Here is a 19015-nt window from a genome sequence, read left to right as displayed (position 1 = left end):
AGCCCCCGTACCTGGTTTTTCCTCATTGTTCCCCATCTGCTCATGTTTGGGGATGAGGAGTGGGTGGGAGTGCTCCCATGAAGGATGATAGGGATGACTCCAAACAGAAGTGCTCGCCATGGTGTGAAGGTCTGTTGATAGCGCCATGAGGACAGATGTCAGATCCGATTTGATTCCGCCTCTCATTGGCGCCTCTCTCACCGACTGTGCTTTCTCAGGCAAATAGGAGAAAACCTGATTGTACCAGGGGGCGTGAAGACCATTGAAGCCCATTCCAGGATGGTGATCCCTGGAGGAATCGACGTGCACACTCGCTTCCAGATGCCTGACCAGGGGATGACGTCAGCAGATGACTTCTTCCAGGGAACCAAGGCGGCCCTGGCTGGGGGAACCACCATGATCAGTAAGGCTTGGGCACTGTCACCTTAGTGTGGCTCCAGAGCAGCGGGGGTGGGGGTGGGGGTGGGGGTGGGAATGAGTCCTTGTTGCTAGATTGTAACGTTGGCGAGCTGAGCAGAGCTCTGAGCGAGACCATAGAGAAAGTAAACTGTCTTATTCCCTTAGCCTCATATTCTGCTAAGCTCTGTGTCTGCAGTTGAACTTGAGGATGGGTTTCTGGGGGAATTCTGAAAGATAAGAGGAGGGCTTGCAGCTCCATCTCATCTGGTACTTTTGTCTTCCTTGACTTCCGCATGTGACTGGGTTATGAAAATATGGCATTTGAAGCCACAAATATTAGATTCCAAAAATTCCAAGGATATTTCTCAGAGTGAAGATAGGATAGACGGAGCATTTTCTGTTTGTTTTCCAGACAGGGTCTTACGTAGCCCAGGCTAGCCTCAATCCCTATGTGTAGCAGAGTTTAGTGACTGGTTTTATTTCCCTGCCTCCCAAATGCTTCGATGATAGGCATATACCAGCACACTCAAGAGCAAATGGAGTGGTAGCCTGAAACCTCCATTCCAATAATGTGAAGCTCAATAGAGGGAATACTTTGTAGCCTGCGCTGGACACTACATGAGCTAGGCTACTATACTTGGAAGAAGGCCTGCTGGTATTAGCTGTTTGTTAAACAGGAATGCTGTAGGCACACATGGTGGTGCCCTCTCATGTGTCAGTCTCAGGGTTTCGTGTTCTCGAGTCAATCACTGGTCATAGCAGCCATGCTCCGGGTTTGCATGTGAACGGTTTGATTCCGGCATGCCTTTTGACAAGGGGTCTGGGGAGGTGGGCACTGCACAATGGCCTGTCAGAGTCCTGTGTTAGAAAAGGGATTTTATCCAAGAGCAAAAGTCAGTATGCTGTGTCATGAAGGAAGAGTTAACAGTGGGGTTGGAAAGAGGGTTCAGATCAATATGGAAAGGACCACAGTTGATGCCTTTTGAAGCCTGTTTTCCTGGGGGTTTCTCAGTGATGACTGTGACTTTGGGGAGTCTGTCTAGAAGATTCCCATCTGTCTTTCTGAAGCTGGAAGTGCACTGTGCCATGTCTCCTGCATTTTAAATCACACCTGACTCCCTGGTGTTCCCATCATCCTAGTCTTCAATCTGAAGCACTAGGGACAGCAGTCTGTTCCCTTGTCACACCTGTGAGGCAGATCCTTTGGGGTGTTCCTTGCTGCTCTGCCTTGCTCCAGTCTTTTGGGTGTCATTCCTGGGAGGGCCTATCATGCAAACCACACCTTAGCTTGCTGCTCTGTTGGCCGCTTGGGGCTCACTGGGATGAATGGACCTTCCCTGATCCCCTTTCGTTTCTGAGTAGCACTTGTGGGCTTCCTTCCCTAGGTGAGGCATTTCAGTATGTCTTGTGCTAATCTAGGGGACTCTAAGATGGTCCCTCGAGGGCCCCAAGGAGATTTCCAGGAAAGGGCAGTGGGCATGATGGCCACCTCTGTCTGTTGGGATGTAATGTGATAGCGTTTTAGTGCGGGTTCAAGGTGCAGGCAGTTTAGCTCAGCAGTAAGGGGGTTTGATGAACAGATCTCCTAGAACAGAAGGGCCGAGCCTCTCTCTCAGCAGTAGAACTATGTATGGGAGGTCCTGAGTTCGAACCACAGCACTGTAAAAGGTGGAAAGAGAAAGTCTGTGGGTAAAAAGGTGCTCAGGGTTGCCACGCCCTACTTCCGTTGCTTTGGCAACGACTCTTGCCAAAACCATGGTTGCTGATGCGGGCAGGATTCCCAGCAGCCTCACTGCTCTCCCCCTGGGTGCAGGTGAGGACTCGCGATTGGTTTTTTTTTTTTTCCTGTCTTCTGCTTGCTGGGTTCACTTATATTCTGCGTAAGTATGTGGCTGAAGCTTTCTCTGTGAGGCAGGGGCATAGCTTTGTGTAACTCAGAGCCTGCTTCTTTAACGGGGCCCTGGCTTCCTGAGTACATGCTGAAGCCAGAAAGAAAGGCTTTGGGTGTTTTCAAGTGCAAACTTGAAGGGCTTCTGGCTGTTGTAGAAACAAGCAGTTGGGTAAATTGGTACAAAGACTGCCCACACCTTTCTCCCCCTCGTCCCTCCTCCCTCCTCTAATCCCTGTCACCTGCACTGGTGGGTGAATCTTCACCTCTTTCCTTCTGGCTGTGGGTTCCTTGGCCCTGGAGGCTCCGTTTCTGTCTGGCAAAGCCCTGCTGCCTGCTGAAGAAAATGCAGCCGCGTGTTCCAGTGTAGAAGAAGGTGACACATCACCAGCAGAATATAGTTAGCATCAAGCCAAGCTGCTGCTGAGCCTTACACAATGGGATCTTTGTGAGGGGACCAAGTGTAGGGTGGCAGGATGCCCTTTGCCCTTTCCATCCAGGGATGGGTGGGCAGTGACACCAGACGTAGGGCATCCAAACTGGCCCCATAGTCATGGCGGCGACTGGAGGTGGGTTGTGGGAGTGGCTGGAATTTTGCATTGGGAAAATGGGGAGTTGGTGCTAGCACCCCCCCACACACAAGGGTACTAAAATTTGAGTATGCCACAGTAAGACTGGCATAGTATTTGCATATTGTCTACCTACACCTTCCTGGAGACTTTGAATAACCTCTAGATTATTCATAACACCTAATGCGATGCAAATGTTGGGGGAAATTACTATCATGCTGTCTTATTCATAACACCTAATGCGATGGAAATGTTGGGAAAATTATTACCGTGCTGTCTTATTTCAGGGTGTGTTCTAGTTTGCTTCCTGTGACTCTAAGAGCCACCATGACCGAAAGCAGCTTGTGAAGGAGAGCATTTTTGCCAGCCTACACTTCCAGGCCACAGCCCATCCTTGAGAGAAGTCAGGACAGGAATCAAGCAGGAGCTGTAGAGAAGCGTGGCTCACTGTTCACTCTGGCTCGTGTTTAGCTGGCTTTCTTACACGGCCCAGGCATAGGGATGGTGCTGCCCACAGTGGGCTGGGCCCTCTCACGTCAATCACTGGCCACGGGCCGACCTGAGGGAGGCAGTTCTCTAGTTGAGGTTCTTCCCAGGTGATTCTAGGTTGTCACGGTTACAGCAGAAACTAACCAGCGCAGGACTTAATGACAATAGAAGTCCACACTGATATGGTAAGATGCAATAAAAGGAAAAAATGGATATGGAGTGAGTTGAATTATCAGGTGCTGTGAACACAGAGGGGGGCATCCCTCGGAAGCCTGTGCTGGCTCCACAGGCTGAAATCTCCAGGGGTAGAAGCTACGGCTGATGCTGCTGATCTAAACCCAAGGTTTTTCCTAGAGGTGGGGGACCTGGGCACAGTGCCCCCCAATGGCTCCTCTGCTGTGTCTCCAGCACCCAGTTCCAGAGCGTTGCTTCTGTAGTCCCACAGGCTTGCTTTCCAGAGCCTCCTTGGGTCTTCACTCATGCTAGGACATTTTGCCTCTACATCCATCCAATTCCTGCCTTTGCTTCCTGCTCCTCTAGTTTGGCCCCAACCTTCTGTGGCTGAACTCTTTTTTCCAAGCCTGGCCTGCCACCGTGCCCTTCCTCTTCTTCAGAGAACGCAATCCAAGCTGTCTGCCATGTGAGGCAAACCTGCTGACTAGTCTTGATGCCTGTTGACTCCTTGACTGTCTTTCCTTCTGTCTGTGAGACTCCTCACCGCCTTTGAGGTTCAGCATAGGTACCCCTCTTCCTGGAACCTGTAACTTCTCTGTACTTTGGCAAAAGATGGACTTTTATCTCATACTCTGTGGCACCTAGTTTCATGTAATGTATCCATTGAAGCCCTCTGTTTTGTTTTCAAGTTTTCCACCCAAGCAAGGTCAGTGCTAGGAGGGATGGATGGATGATGCATGCATAGATGGATGGATGATGGATGCATGCATGCATGCATGATGCATGGATGGATGGATGCATGCATGATGCATGGATGGATGGTTGGATGCATGATGCATGGATGGATGGATGGATGGATGCATGCATGCATGATGCATGGATGGATGGATGCATGCATGCATGATGCATGGATGGATGGATGCATGCATGCATGATGCATGGATGGATGGATGCATGCATGCATGATGCATGGATGGATGGTTGGATGGATGGATAAAAGAAAACTCCAAGGGCTCTTGATTTGAGTGACGCTGCATGACTGGGTCATGAGGGTTTGTGAAGTCTGTGTCTTGTCCTCAGTATGATGGCAGTGACTGTTCCTTTAGTGCTCCGGCCACACCGACCAACACCAGTGCTGTGCTCAGCTCTGCCAGCAGTTGGGGAGAGCCCAGAGCTCAGGCTTGTCAGCCTGTGGTTGTGGACGGGGCAGGCTCTCTCCCGGAATTGTCCCTGCATAGATGCCGGAGCTGGAGACGCACGATGGTTTGCATAGCTAAGAGAACTTGCTGCCTATGGACAGTAGCGCGACAGAAGCCATGCGTCCCTAGGGACCCTGGTGGACTCAGAAGCCTTTCCCAGGACCCTTTGTACTTGTCCCAGCTTTTTCTGTGGGCGAAGGAAGATTGAGGGGACGTGGCTCAAGAGTACCACTGTGGTACATCCGTTGCTTGTCATTTGCTCATCCGCGTGGCATTGGGTTTGCGCCTTGCCTGTGGCAAGCCTGCGTGTGAACACAGGGAGAGCTGAATGTGTCTGTAACGGATACTTTGATTATTCCCTTTGCAGTACTTGCTTGACTCTGGTTAGAAAGTGTTTACCAAATACCCAACCACATCACACTGAAGTTTCCAAGTCTAGGACCAAAGTTGTCACCACAAAATCTGCCTGTGGTCATGATTAGAAAGCCACGTTATCCCACATACTGTCCGCGTGGACGCGCCCCACCCCATTCAGTGTCTTATCTCTCCCAAACCCTACGTGATTTGCCTAAGGCCATGAAGGTCTTCTCTGGACTTGCTCAGGTGTCACTGGGTGGCTGTCTGTGCCAATTGCTTGATACCTGTTGCTGAGGAGAATAAAGAGGAACATTCTGGAGAGCTGGAGAGCCCTTCCTGAAGGTCTCACACTCATGTCTCATGTGAATTTTCTCTCCGAAAAGCAGTTCCATCCCACAGATCCATTTCAGGGCCATTGTGGGAGTTACCAGGGGTTCTTTGTTGTATCCTGGTTCTGAGAGTTGGTAGTCCAGCCTTAGAGATCAAACCAGCTTAGGAAGGGATGGTCTTCATCCATTGAAACATTGTCCTTCTCTCGGATCTCAGTCTCCACTCTGGCTGTAGGTGTTACATACGGATCCGGGAAAGTCTGACCTCCTGGATGCTTGTAGGACCTCTTCTCTGGTTTTTCCTAGGGTGTCCAGACACGTAGAAACTTTCCCCTCAGTCTGGTTAGTGAGAGTGATGGCTGAGGCCAGGAGGAGTGTGTGTAGGGGGCTGCAGAGAACATGTTGGGGCTACAGTCAGGTCTCTCCAACCCTCATATGAATGAGTGCCAGACTTCCATGGCTCAGTGTCCCAGTTTCAGGGTTCCCGTTGGTAGATAAGATTCCATGACCTAAAGATCCCCTGTTCTATATCCCAGCGAAATAAACTAGGCAAAGACTTCCGGAGGGCAGGGCTGAGAGCTCGGGGCATTTCTTTATGCCCATGGCTCTCTGGGAGCTAGCTACACTGGCTCCTTGGCGGGTTGCTTTATAGTGGTCCTGTACAGCCATTTGTCCCACATCTGACAGAGAACTAATGTGTGTAGCTCTAGGGGTGGGTGTTGGGCTGTGGAAGACCTGGGCCCTTGCCCCCATTTTCTCTCGTCTGCTTCCTGTTGGTAGCTGCCCTACCCCTTCAGATTCTGGAGCATCCGCGAATCTGGGGAAGGGCAGTGCTTACCTTCCTCAGTGTGGTGATGCTGCAGCTGTTCCTGGCCAGCTTCCGTACTGAGTCACAGGGTAGAAGGGGTTTAGTAAACAGAGGCAGTGTGCTTAGTCACTTCAGGAATGAACTTCACTCTGCTTAGCAGCCAGGCCAGCGAGCACCCCTCCTTCTGCTCAACATAGGAGCTGGGGATTCACTAAAGTGCTTCCCATGCAAGCTTGTGGACCTGAGCTAATTCCCAGAACACATGCAACAAAAGCTGGGCATGGTAGGGAGATTCGAACTTGTAATCTCAACACTCTGAGGAGACTGGACAATTCCTGGGGTTTCCTGGCCAGTCAACCTAACCTGCTTGGTCTTTCCCAGGCCAGTGAAAGACTCCATCTCAAACACAAACACACACACCTGCCTACACACACACACACACCCACACCCACACCCACACCCACACCCACACACACACACACACACACACCACAGAGTGGAGAGCACTGTAGGACCAACATCAGAGGATCAGAGGTTTCTTTCCTTTGACTTCGGTATAGGCTACCTTTCTATTGCTATAATAAAATACTGTGACCAAGGTAACTTAGTGGAGAAAGAACTTATTTTGTTTTAGTGGTCCAGAGCGATAAGAGTCCATCATGGCAGTAGGAAGGCATGGTGGCCGGCGTCAGGAGCTCCTCAGCCATCAGCACATAGCAAAGAGGGTGAACTAGAAGTAGCTCAAGGATTTCAACTCTGAAAGCCTGACCCCTTCTTCCAGCAAGGTTCTACCACCTAAACCTACCCAAACAGCACCACCAACAGGGAACCAAATATCCAAATGCCTGTGACAATGGGCGGCGTTTCTCATCTAGACCACTGCAGGTTGTACACATACCTGTTCATGCAGAACATACACACACACACCTGGTCATACAGTATACACAATAAATGGTGTGTAATGGTTAAAAAACCAAAACTGAGTGCCTTAGGGACTGGTTGGCCAAGGGATGTGTTGCTTTTTCCCTCATCATTGATAGCCCTGGCCCTAAGTTTCTCCCTTAAGGCTCCTTTCATGTCCTTCTTTTCCTCTTTGAGTAGCCATTTCCCCCCCCCCCCCATTTCTTCCCAAGTGATGATCCCTTATTTCTTCGGGTTTTGAGGGCTCTGCCTCAGACTCGTTGCCATTGTTGGGTGAAGCCTTTGCCATTAGTCAGCCTTGCTGCTGTGGTTAATGGTGAAGGGGGTTGCCGTGAGTAGAAATTAAGCCCTTCCTGGCTAACCCATTTGGGAGGCCGCCCCTTTAGAATGTGACTGAAATGCTCCCCTAATGATAGAGCAGATGCTGCCTGAAGTTGGGTTGTGGGGTGGCTCAGGGCCCCTCTCCAGTAGAGGGAATTTTGTAGTGATCTCTGGCCAACATTAAAAAGTATAATCGCACACTCGGGCCCCCTGGGGAGTTTTAAACAAACTCCAGGCACAGAAACTTCTATTTCTAGGTGGGTTTAGCCTTGCTAGTTTGGAAGCTTCCAACGTCTAAGATCTTGTTTTAACAGTTGGGCTTCTGATAAAATGGACCGAGTGGATGTTCCCGAGGTCTCTAGAAGCCAGGCTGCCTGCTGGGCTCTTCCCTGCTCAGCTCTCTCCTCTCTGCCTCACTGCATGGACCTGGTTGTGGGCGTGGCTTGCAAAGCCGCTTCTCCTCAAAAATCTTTGGAAACCAAGGGGGCTGAGCCTCCGGATTCTGTTGCTGTCCTTGGTGTCTGGAAGGTTTCGCTTGGCTCTTTCCCCAATACTGCCTAGGACCTGGAGTGAGTGGGAGAGGCAGTGAGCAGGAGAAGGGGTGGGGGCTAGGATGAGAGGAGCGCAGGGCAGAGGTACACTAGGCGGGGTGACTGCCATCCCCAGGCCATGGGCCACCCGCTGTGCTGTGATTCTGCCAGAAGCCTACCGTCTTAGGGTTGCCTCAGTAGTGTTTACGACCTCGTCTCCCTCTAATGATAGATCAGGACTAAAGTCCGTCCTTGTGGGGAGCCTGCATGTAAGAAATCAAAAGATCTTGGTAATGACATAGAATCAGTGTACTCAGGACAACCAATCAGATCCTCTATCGCGGCTCTGCTCTTGTGGCTAGGTGCAACTCACTGGCCCACTTCAGAGGATGAGCTTTCCGTGACAGGAGAGCACCAAGAATCAGACCCGAGCGTGGTTTCTCTGCTGGTGCTCTCTGTATGGAAGCCACCGTCCTAACGCATTTCTAGGTAGCGATTTTACATCTGCGAGATTGACAAGGCTGTTATTTCTTATGGTTATGTACAGAATCAGTGAGATTTGTGGACGTTTTTTGTACCATGATATTTACAAAATGGTTATTGTGATAATCCTGGTGTGTGTGTGTGTGTGAATCTCATGTCGCTTGTCCATCTTCATCTGTTGGTCTGGCCCGTATTGCTCATTTATTATTCATGTTGTATCTATCTGTCTGCCTGTCATCTGTCTTTTTTCACCATCTATCTTTTCTCTATCATCTATAAGTTGTCTATCATATATCTGCCATCTATCTAAATCTATCTATCTATCTATCTATCTATCTATCTATCTATCTATCTATCTGTCATCTATCTATCATCTATCTATCTATCTATCTATCTATCTATCATCTATCATCTATCTATCTATCTATCTATCTATCTATCTATCTATCTATCTATCTATCTATCATCTATCTATCTTTCTAATCCATGGATAAGATCCATCTACCTACCCACCTACCTACTTACTCTTGAGCTACTATGACAGAATACCATATGTGGGCTGTTTACAGACCACGGAAACGTATTTCTCACAGCTGTGGATGCTGGGAAGTTTGAGATCAAGGCGCTAGCAGATTTGGCGTCTGAGGGCCCGCCTTCTGAGTCACAGCTGCTTGTCTTCTCAGTGTGTCTTCACGATGTGGAAATGATTGGGGGGTTCTCCTGGACCTCTTTAGTGAGAGCGATAAGCCCACTCATGGCGTCACCACCTCCTAAAGCCTCACCCGCTGCTGCTATCCTTCTGGGGGTTGGGGTCTCAATTTACAATTTTTCCGGGGATGCTACCGTTCACTCACTGTATGACCCACCCATCTACATCTGTCTATCTGTCTGTCTGTCTGTCTGTCATCCATTCATCTCTGTTATTTAACCTGTTACATACACATCAATCTAATGTGTATGTTGGCATTTGTCTAGCTAATCGATTACGATATTAAATGTATCTATTCCTGGCTATAATCTATTGAGTTGCCCACTTATGTGTTGTCTGTCATTCATCAGCCATCTGTCTGTCTCCTCTGGGAGGATGCAGAAGGATGCAGTCACCTACCACCTGGCCATGTGTGTTATTTCACAGTACTTGTTGGACCCAGCTCATCAGGAAGAGAGCTCAAAGTCTGTTTTATGTTCAAGCCTACATAAAGCAGTTCCTCTTTTGAACACAGCAAGAAAAACAAGGACAAACGAGAGTAAAAACTGTAGCTTTTACTTTTCTTCACTCTGGGGTCTGTATTTCCTTGGCAGCCCCGTAGCTCTGAAGTTGTGCCCCCAGGACATTGTTCCTAGTGGGTGCCAGTTCTCGACTGTCTTTGGAATTCAAATGAGGCCCGTGCTGTGCCTCTTCTGAGCTACTGTGCACACTGGGCTCCGTGATTTCCATAGTGGCTCTGCTGCGCAGTCTATTTCCTGGTGTCCATCTCTCCCCGAGCCAGTACCCATATCCCCTGCTCCACCAGCTTGCCTTGTAGCTTGCCGAGGATCCCAGGCCACAACCTTGGGTGTTTCCTCTGCCAGCCTTGGTGACAGATCCTTTCCAGTGGGTATTTGGGCTAATGAACCATTTAGTTACGTAGTGCCTGTGGCTCAGGGAAGTGGGCCTGGGCAAAACCTGCCAGAAGGCAGAGCTCATTTCCTTCTGGGTGGGCACTGGGAGCCTCGGCTTCTTGTTTCATAGCATCACACCAAGGGACCACATCCTGGCTCCCAATATCTAAGCACTGATCTCTGCCGTGGGTGGCCTGTTCAGGAAGAGGCATATGGCGGGTACCTCTCCTGCTTCCCTTTAGCGGTGGTTGTTACTGTCATTGTTTATCTTGTGCTTTAGTTCTTATCAGCACCCATCCCAATAGGTAGAAGCCAGGCTGAATAGAGCCACTGTAAAACCCAGGAGTCCCCAAAGCCCTGACAAGTATTCAGGGTTACTCTGAAACCTATTGTGTGGGGGCACGGGTTGTGGGCATTTAATATTTTGGAAGAAAAGAAACTTTTGCTTCAGAGTTTGAAGTGGGAACTGACAGGAAGTCATAGCTCAAGAAGTTTTGCTTGTGTATTGGGTCATTCTCTGCAACTTCGTGGAACTTCGCTGAGGACAGACATTTAAGGTCCTGTCCAGTGGATGCACTTCCGTCTATATCCTATTAATGCGACGCTGTGACTGTCTCACAGGCAAGTCAGACACGTGTTGCTGGACCAGTAAGGCGCTCTTTTGTTTTGTCTACTTGTCCTCTGATGAACTCTGATGAGAAATGGCCTTATAGATGCCCTCTGGACTCCTCTGCAGACCCGGCAGGAATCACAGGCAGATTCTGTCCTTGTCACAGGACCTGAGAAGAAAGTTCATTTGCGAGTGCAGCTAATCAATTCATTGCGCTGGGATTCTGCAAACCCTAGGCTTCCATTTCCAGCCCTGTCCTCCCTTTGACCTTGACAGTCAAGAGCTGATTATTAGGCTAGAACTGAAGGAATGGGAAGGGGCCCAGAGAAGCCACGGGACTTTGTTACCCTGGGCGTAGATAAGGACTGCGGTTCTGATCTATCTGCGGATCAGTGCCAGAGAACTTGGTTGCATATGCGCATGCGTGTGCATGCGTGCGTGGGCGCGTACTTGCATTATTCAAGTACCATCTAGCTTTTTTTTTGAAACAAGGTCTGTCGCTGATCTGGAACTTGCTAAGGAAGCTAGGTTTCTCCACTTCTGGGATTATAAAAAACTACCACCAAGTCCAAGTTTTTGTTTGTTTATTTGTTTGCCCCCCCCCCCCCCCCCGCAGGGTTTCTCCCGTCACTTTGGAGCCTGCCCTGGAACTAGGCTGGCCAGAGATCCGCCTGCCTCTGCCACCTGAGTACTGGAGTTAAAGACTGTGCGCCACCACCACCTGACCTCATGTCTAAGTTTTTTATGTGGAATCTGGTGATTGAACCTAGGTCTTCATGTTTGTAAGGCAAGCACTTAACCAACTAAGCTGTTTCCGCAGCCGAAAGTATTTGTGGCTTTATTTATTTGGTTATTTAATTATTATTATTAATTACAATGTCTGTGAATGCCACAGAAACCCTGGGCACAGCCCTTGCCTTGAGTTTGCCTGGAGGATTAGACTCTTGTCCAATCCCCCAGCAACAGGACTATTCTGGTATTCAGGCTTTGTCCTGCATTTCCAACCAGCCTTCACTTCAAAGTGCCTTTCCCTTTTCTGTGGTAGAGAGGGAGAAAATGATCCGTTATTGTGTACCTCTCCCGCTAAGAGGGCGGCTACACCCACGAGGAGAGGCTTGCCACCATGGTGGTCTACCCAGTGTCTCTGGTCTCTGCACAGAAGCCCTGCCTCCATGACCTAGATTCCCCCTGCATCCCAGAGGGCTATTTGGACTGCAGTCCTCATAGAGACTGATACCATGATTTCACTAGTCTAACTTAATTCCCCTTATGGGCGGCACAGCCCCTGTTCCATGTAGGGCCAGCTTGAGCCAATTGCCCTCAGGCAGGCAGCCCCCCACCCCAAGGCTCCTTGACTTTGTCTGGGACCCCTCTTTCCCATGTCTCTGTGAGGTGCATCAGCTCAGCCCTCCCTATAGCTGACTGTGAGACAGTCCAGGAAGGAGGTGTTTTCAGAAACTGAGAGAGGCCGAGGACGGGGAGGGGAACTAACAGTCTGGGGTTGAGACTGCCACTCTCGGTATTGTTTTTTCCTTTGTGTGACTATCCCAGGGATTCACTAAGGAAACATGAGGTGTAGTGGAAAGAATTTGAGGCCTCCCTTTCTCAAGGACACATCAAGGAGGCAACCAGGAGACCTTAGTTCTGGGATGGACTGCAGCTTATTAGCTCCGACGAGCAGCTCCCTGTCTGCCTCGCTATTCTTGCTTGCCCGAAGCCTCTCTTGCCTCCTAGCGTTTTGACAAAATGTTCAGGGTGTTGTAGATTAGATAGAACTGGGGTGAGTTACAGAGGTGGGGGGAGGTGGCCCACTGGCTTCCCTTCTGACAGCCCAGCTGGTTTTTAAGACTGTCTGACTCCCTGGAGATTTGGGGATGAAATTTGTTTTGCCAAGTGACTTCAGCATTGGCCCTTGTTTTCTCGTCCGTCTCTCAGGCTTCCATCCTTTCCGTAAAGGGTTCCTCCTTGCTCTGATGTGGCTTTTGCTCTGATCCAGAGGCACACTCTTATTGTCCCCTGATGTCTCTCTCTTGTTAAGAGTGTTCAGCTGTGGCTGCCGGAGACTTCTTGTCTTCGGCTGCGTTCTGTGGCTCTAAGTAAATCCCACAGGTTGGGTTGTTTATGAAGAGCAGAGGGTTTGGGGTTCATTAATGAGAGTCTAGGAGTCCAAGAACATGGCGGCGGTTTTTGGAGAGGGCAGTGGGGCTGTGGCAGAGCAACAGGAGGGAGGGGCTACGTGGTGAGACATGGCGGGGCTTGGCCTTTCTTCCGCTTCGTGTAAAGTCATCAATGCCGTCATGGGCTTCCCACCCTTATGACGTTCTCTAGCCCTAGACACCCCCTAAAGTCCCTGCCTCTGACGCACCACTGACATAAGGATTTAGAGGTGAAATTTTAAACATCTTAGCGCTGTGAGCTGGCGGGGGAGGGGGACATAGCAGTTTTCTCTCCTCTCACCATCCGCAGAGACATCTCTCTTGTCTTCCCGAGGATGAGAATTTGCTTTGTTGAGCTTCTGCTTCACACGGAAGGGCAGCCCATGGACCACCTCCTTCCCCACTTGGGGCATCTCTCCTGCCGGGCACAGTCTCCAGCTCAGGAGAGAGTCACGCATCCTAGATCATGGGAGGAAGTCCTTCTGAGTCCTGGCTATACCACCCACGTCGTTCTGTCTCTTGAGGGTGTAGTGGAGCTGGACACTGAACTGAGATCTCCTTTGTTCTAGTCATTTCTTGGGTGGTGCGCTGAAGAAAGGGGGTTTGGCCTTGGGGCAGGTTTGGGGTCTCCAGTGTCTTCTTCCGCATTCCACACTCATGAAAACCATGAATCCATTTTCTGTTTGTATGGACCTGGTTGTTTTGGACAGTTTATGTAAGTAGAATCGGAACCTGTGTGCTTTTGTGCTTGGCCTTCTTCCTTCAGTGAGTTATCCTCAGGGCTCACCTGTGCTGTGCTGTGCAGTGCATCAGTCCCTGCCCCACCCCCCAGTGCTAGCATTAAGGTCATGTGCATACTCTGTTGAGAACTTAGGTTTTAAACCTGCTTTGCTAACCCTGACGTGACAAGTTCAAGGTGGTACATTGAAAACAGGTGGATTTCTGGATGTCAGGGCCACCACAGGAAAGTGGGACTCAGAACTACTGCCTGCATGGACAAAGCAAATGAAATTATTGCAACATTTTTTTCAGTGCATTCCTTAACTATTCAAGGGGACTGATGGAAGACAATATTTGCTATTTCTTTATAGAAAAGTTTATTAAGATTATCAGCTAGAAAATACGTACTAAGGTTAAACACTTCTATAGACTGTAATAAGCCATAAATAACCAAAGGAAAATTATAATTTACATATCCTTTCTACAGGAGCAACACAAAACTAAGGATTTTAAGAATCTGATACCATATAGGCTACCTAAGAGAAAAGTTTAGTTAAATTAAAAAAAAGATTCTTTAGTTTTTTTTTAATTTTTGTTATGTATACAATATTCTGTCTGTGTGTATGCCTGAAGGCCAGAAGAGGGCACCAGACCTCATTACGGATGGTTGTGAGCCACCATGTGGTTTCTGGGAATTGAACTCAGGACCTTTGGAAGAGCAGGCAGTGCTCTTAACCGCTGAGCCATCTCTTCAGCCCCTCTTTAGTTTTGCTGTAAAGAAAGATTCTTCAGTGATTACTTTTTGTAAACTCAAAAATTTCAAAAGGTGGCCCCGGGGAGACGGCAGTTAAGAACACGTGTTACACTTGCAGAGGACCCGAGCTCAGTTTCCAGCACCTCTGTTTTCTTCTCCACTGCCTGCCAATTCAGCTCCAGGGACCCAGCACCCTCTTAGTGTGTCTGCGTTCATGTGCACGTGAATGCGTGTACTTCATGACGTGCGTGTGGAGGGCAGAGGAAAAGCTGAAGGAAGGAGTTGGTACCTTCCTCCTACTGTGTGGATCTGGGGGCTGATCAGTCATTAGGCTTGGCAGTAAGTGCCGTAATTAGTTTATTTTTATTTATTATTTATTTTGATATATGGTCTCTTTGTTGCCTAGAATGGTCTTAAACTCCTAGGCTCACGAGATCTTCCTGCCTTACTTTCTGAATTCTGGGACTATTAGGCAAACAACATTGTGCTGAATGGACTCCGCCCCTTTTCATTTTAAAGGGAGCGCTTTAGCGATGAATAGTTTATACATGATACTATTTTAGTGCTGTATTTAAAATACATTTGTGTGTATAGGTGAATAGAAGAGTGGTGTAGCTATTGATAAAAACAAATGACCATTGAGCGTTTTCTTTGGCTGATTGGATGAACTTTTCGGTTTTCAGCTGCTTTTGCATGTGGAGCTGTGCTTGGCACCCAGGTTGCCCTTCCTGACCCCTGTTGTTCCTGGGAACAGGGAGAGCATATTGTGAGCCTGTGTCATTGTGAGCACACTGGCGGTGATGTGCCTGCGACACCTGGATGCTAAGCACAAGTCCTTTATCAGGCTTCAACAGCATTATCAGGCACCATCCAGATTGGCTTCTATTCAGTCTTTCTAATTAACTGGGGGACAAAACAGGCCTATTGAGGCATCATTCCCAGTGGAAAAGGGAGGCACTGGTCAGTGTCGTGGCTGTGGCAGGCTCCAGTGAGGCCATGAAATGGTTTGTGCTATGCTTTTGAATTCAGTCCAGATTCCTAGGAGGAAAACACCCATCATTTTTTTTTTTTTTGCTTTAAATTGAGCCCAGTCAACAGATGACCTCACCGAGTCTTCCTTCCCTGTGGGACTTCATTTGGAGGGGATGTGAGAGGCATTGTGCAATGTTGGAACAAACACTGGAGGCCAGCTCCTTTGTTTTTGTTTCTTAGTTTAGCTCCAAGCCCAGAAAGCTGATCTATTCCCGACTGCACAGGGAACTGTCCTGGCAGCTTTTGTCACAAGGATGGGATGTTTGTCCATGTACTGACAGGGCCCTAAATACACTGTGGTTAGTGTTTGACCTAAGTGCTCCTTTCGGTATGCTAATCATGTATTATCGATAAACTGTGCCCTCAAATATAGGTGTGAACACTGTATTGTTTGTTTCAATCTGTGTTTTCACAGAAGGGTCATTGTCATCAGGCTGTAGTATTTCTATGTGGACAGCAAGAGAAATGTAAACACAACCCTTCTCGTGGATTGGCACAGTGTTCTTTCCTGTTATTGTCTGTGGCCTTTGGGCTTTTGGGAGTATTCTAACATAGCTTTGCACAAATAAATGTGTGTGTTGCTGTTAGTCCCTGCTAGTGGGAAGACTAAGTCTTCGGGTTGTTTTCTGGGCAAGGAAGCTTCTGGAACGAAAACTGAATTGATTGTATTCTTTGCACACGGAAGCCTTGTAGTATATGACCTTTTAAAACTTATTCTCTCCCCCACCTCTCCTTCCTTCCTTCTTTCTTCTTTCTCTTCTGCTGTTCCACCCTGTCCCTTAATCTCTTATTTTTGGGAAGCCAGCACCAAATCTGTGGTCCCGTAGCCCAGGGCAACCGAAAGCCGAGACAAACAGAGGAAGTGTCATGAATGACATATTTCTCCAGCCACCTCATCTGGCAAGCCCAGCCAGTGGCCACCCCCCTCTCGAGGTGGCGCTCCCAGAGCACAGCCTGGCCAGGGAGGGTTGACCTAACCCCTTGTGGAAAAGCTTTAGGCTGTCCCCCGTGGTCCCCAGGCTCGTCACATCTCTTTACTCTTTCTGGAATTTGCTCATCGTCTGGAGTTTATTTCTGGCAGACTGTGGTGAAAATTGGGAAGTGTCTCTTCTGTTTCCCTTAAAGGGCCCAAAGGACCCACCACACCCCTTTTTTGTCCCTCTCGTGTACAGGCCTGCATGCACGTATGAACTTCCATATGCATGCATGTACACCACCCATGTGCACATGAACACACACACACACCTGTGTGCATATATACACATGGGGAAGGGAGGAAGCCAAGCATCCTGCCAGCCTGGGCTTCCAGCGTCCCTAAGGGTTTCGAACGCAAGCATGCCCTAGCACTCTGAAAGGCTGCTGTGGATGGGACTGATGTTTGGGGAGATCTCTAGGAACCTCTAGGATCAGGTTGCTTTGCTCTTTAGTGGAATAACAGAGAGCCCTGCTAATGAGGCCAGTTTGTTATCTGCCCTGATTGGCAGCTTTGTTCCCCTTGTCTGAGTCCTCTTGACATTGGGAAGAGAATTTACACTGATCCTAACACTTTCCCGATAGGAAGGTTTTTTGTTTTGTTTTCTTTTGTTTTGTTTTGTATCCTGGTGTCCAGGCATGGGGTGGGGTGGTGGGGATAGTGCAGGGAATCTCCCCAGGAACTGAGGTATCTCCTCAGCGGATCTCTGCGATTTACCCACTTGTCCTGTAAATAGGGCAGCTTCATCTTGTTCCTTGGGTTTTGGTCTGTTTCTGCAGAAGCCTGTTCCTCTGAGGGGATGACTCAGAGTTCCAAGCCTTTCTTGTGGTACGGTGGCCTTGGCCTTCCCTCTGCAGGGCCTTTATCCAATTCCTCCCCACACCCGTTCTTCGCCGCTGAAACTCCCTGCTCGAGGCCACCCTCATTCCCATCCCCCTCCCCTGCTTCTGGGGTATGTGGCTGGTCTCCCCAAGGGGAGCTTCACCCTTTAGGGGCTACAGCACTGGCCAGGAATGGCACAAAACAGCTTTTATCCTCCTCTGTCAACTAATCGTTCAACGCAGGCTTGGCAGGAGGACCTCCTGGTGTAAGGTCTTGACATATGCTGAATCACAACAGGTACTAGAATAATGTCTGTTTTACAGATAAGAAAACCGAGGCCCAGGGAGGCCAAGAACCCTGAAGTTCTACAACCAGTGAGAGAAATGGTACTCGGATACAAGCTAGGCACTGTGGTTTCAGTTTCCCAATACTATGGGAGAGACACTGATGCTATACCTCTGTAACAGATGGAGAAAATGAGGCACCGAGGAGTTAACTTGCTCAGCTTCCTAGACCTCATCCAGGGTGGCGCTGGGATTCAAGGCCAAACCTGCTGGCTGTCAGAGCCTCATTTCCTGCAGGCAGGAGTGGGTAGTTCCAGTGCTGGGGCCTGATCTCAGGGTCATGTGCTTTTTCTGGTCTGCTGACGTTTCTTTGAACGTCATGTCATTCTGTCTTTTCAGATGAGTGAGTCCCCATGGTCTTCCCTGAGCACACGAAGGCTGGAGAGCGTGGGGGCTTGCAGTGTTTCTGAGAGCAGGGTGCCGGCAGGGCTGGGCAAAATCACCCTCAGGATGTCAGAGCTAGAGGAATTCCAGGCTCAACACCCCCGTCAGAATCAGAGTGTGTTTCTCTCTCTGGTGCTGGGACATGAGCTGCTGTCAATGTGGCGTCTGTTCAGAGTCTGACCCAGAGTGCATGTCTAATGGCAGGAAGCAGGAACCTCACCCCTCCCTCAGCCAGCGACTTCAACATTGCTTGGAAAAGGCTGCGCAGCCTGGAGCCTGCCTGCAGCGTTGTGAGTGAAGGGTTTGGCTAGGGTGCTCACCTTGCTTCTCCTTGCTGTCTTCTCCAGGCAACAGTTGCGTCATTCTGTGGCAGGGATGGTATTTCCTATGAACTGTCTGTGCCGGGAGATGAACATGGAGCAGAGGCAGGACATGGCTTTCCTCAGTGCTGGGAACTGGGGTCTGGGCTGCCCTGCCAACCCTGTCTCCACTGTGCCTTCCTGCTGGGTCGGTGTTAGCTGGGAATTGGCCTGGAAGCAGGTTGATAGCTGAAGAAAGGCTGAACAAGAGCTAGGACTGAAATGACACAAGTGGCCCCTGGCCCCGGCTCTCATGAGATCGTGACTCATTCTGCACAGCTGGCCTGCTGAATCCTTCGTGTGTTCCCTGGGCCTCCTAGATGGGTCTTGGAAAGTGGCCAGTTTTCGAAAACAAAGGCAACCAAGAGGGGTGAAAGGGGTGTTGTGTTTGCCCCTTTAAATAGCAATCCTGTAAACTGGAGCACCAGGACTATCAAGAGTGACGTCCCCTCGAATTGCTGGTGGCAGAGTGGAGCCATTTCACTCTGATCAACTGGATTGAGACCCACAGTCCATCCCTTTATGCTGACCCCAGCATCCTCTCCTCAGGGAAGAAGCTGAAGTTGGGGACCAGTTAGGAACATGAGTATATTCATAAGAACATTAATGCATCATTGGGGAATGTAGAAAACCCACAAGTTGTTCCTCAGGGAAATTGTGAAATTAATGGACACCCCCCAAGGATAACTCATTGGAAGATGGGTCAAGAAGATGATAACACAACCATGCTCTTAGGATAAAATAAAGCCCCATGCCACTAAAAATGAGCATAGCTTGTGATTACACCCACAT

The 19015-nt window shown here is 49.2% G+C and overlaps 1 protein-coding gene across 4 annotated transcripts in view; it reads left to right on the top strand.

The window, feature by feature from the left end:
* The window catches only part of Dpysl2 (dihydropyrimidinase like 2), a 103927-nt gene that overhangs the window by 42182 nt on the left and 42730 nt on the right, over positions 1–19015 (top strand). For all 4 annotated transcript variants that reach the window (XM_075950276.1, XM_075950279.1, XM_075950280.1 and 1 more), the window contains one exon: positions 219–403. In XM_075950276.1, coding sequence (XP_075806391.1) covers positions 219–403 — 185 coding nt within the window. The remainder of the gene's footprint in view (positions 1–218; positions 404–19015) is intronic.

This window comes from Microtus pennsylvanicus, chromosome 15 (genome assembly GCF_037038515.1).
Source record: "Microtus pennsylvanicus isolate mMicPen1 chromosome 15, mMicPen1.hap1, whole genome shotgun sequence".
Classification (NCBI taxonomy): Eukaryota; Metazoa; Chordata; class Mammalia; order Rodentia; family Cricetidae; genus Microtus; species Microtus pennsylvanicus.
This window is presented reverse-complemented; position numbering and strand designations above follow the sequence as displayed.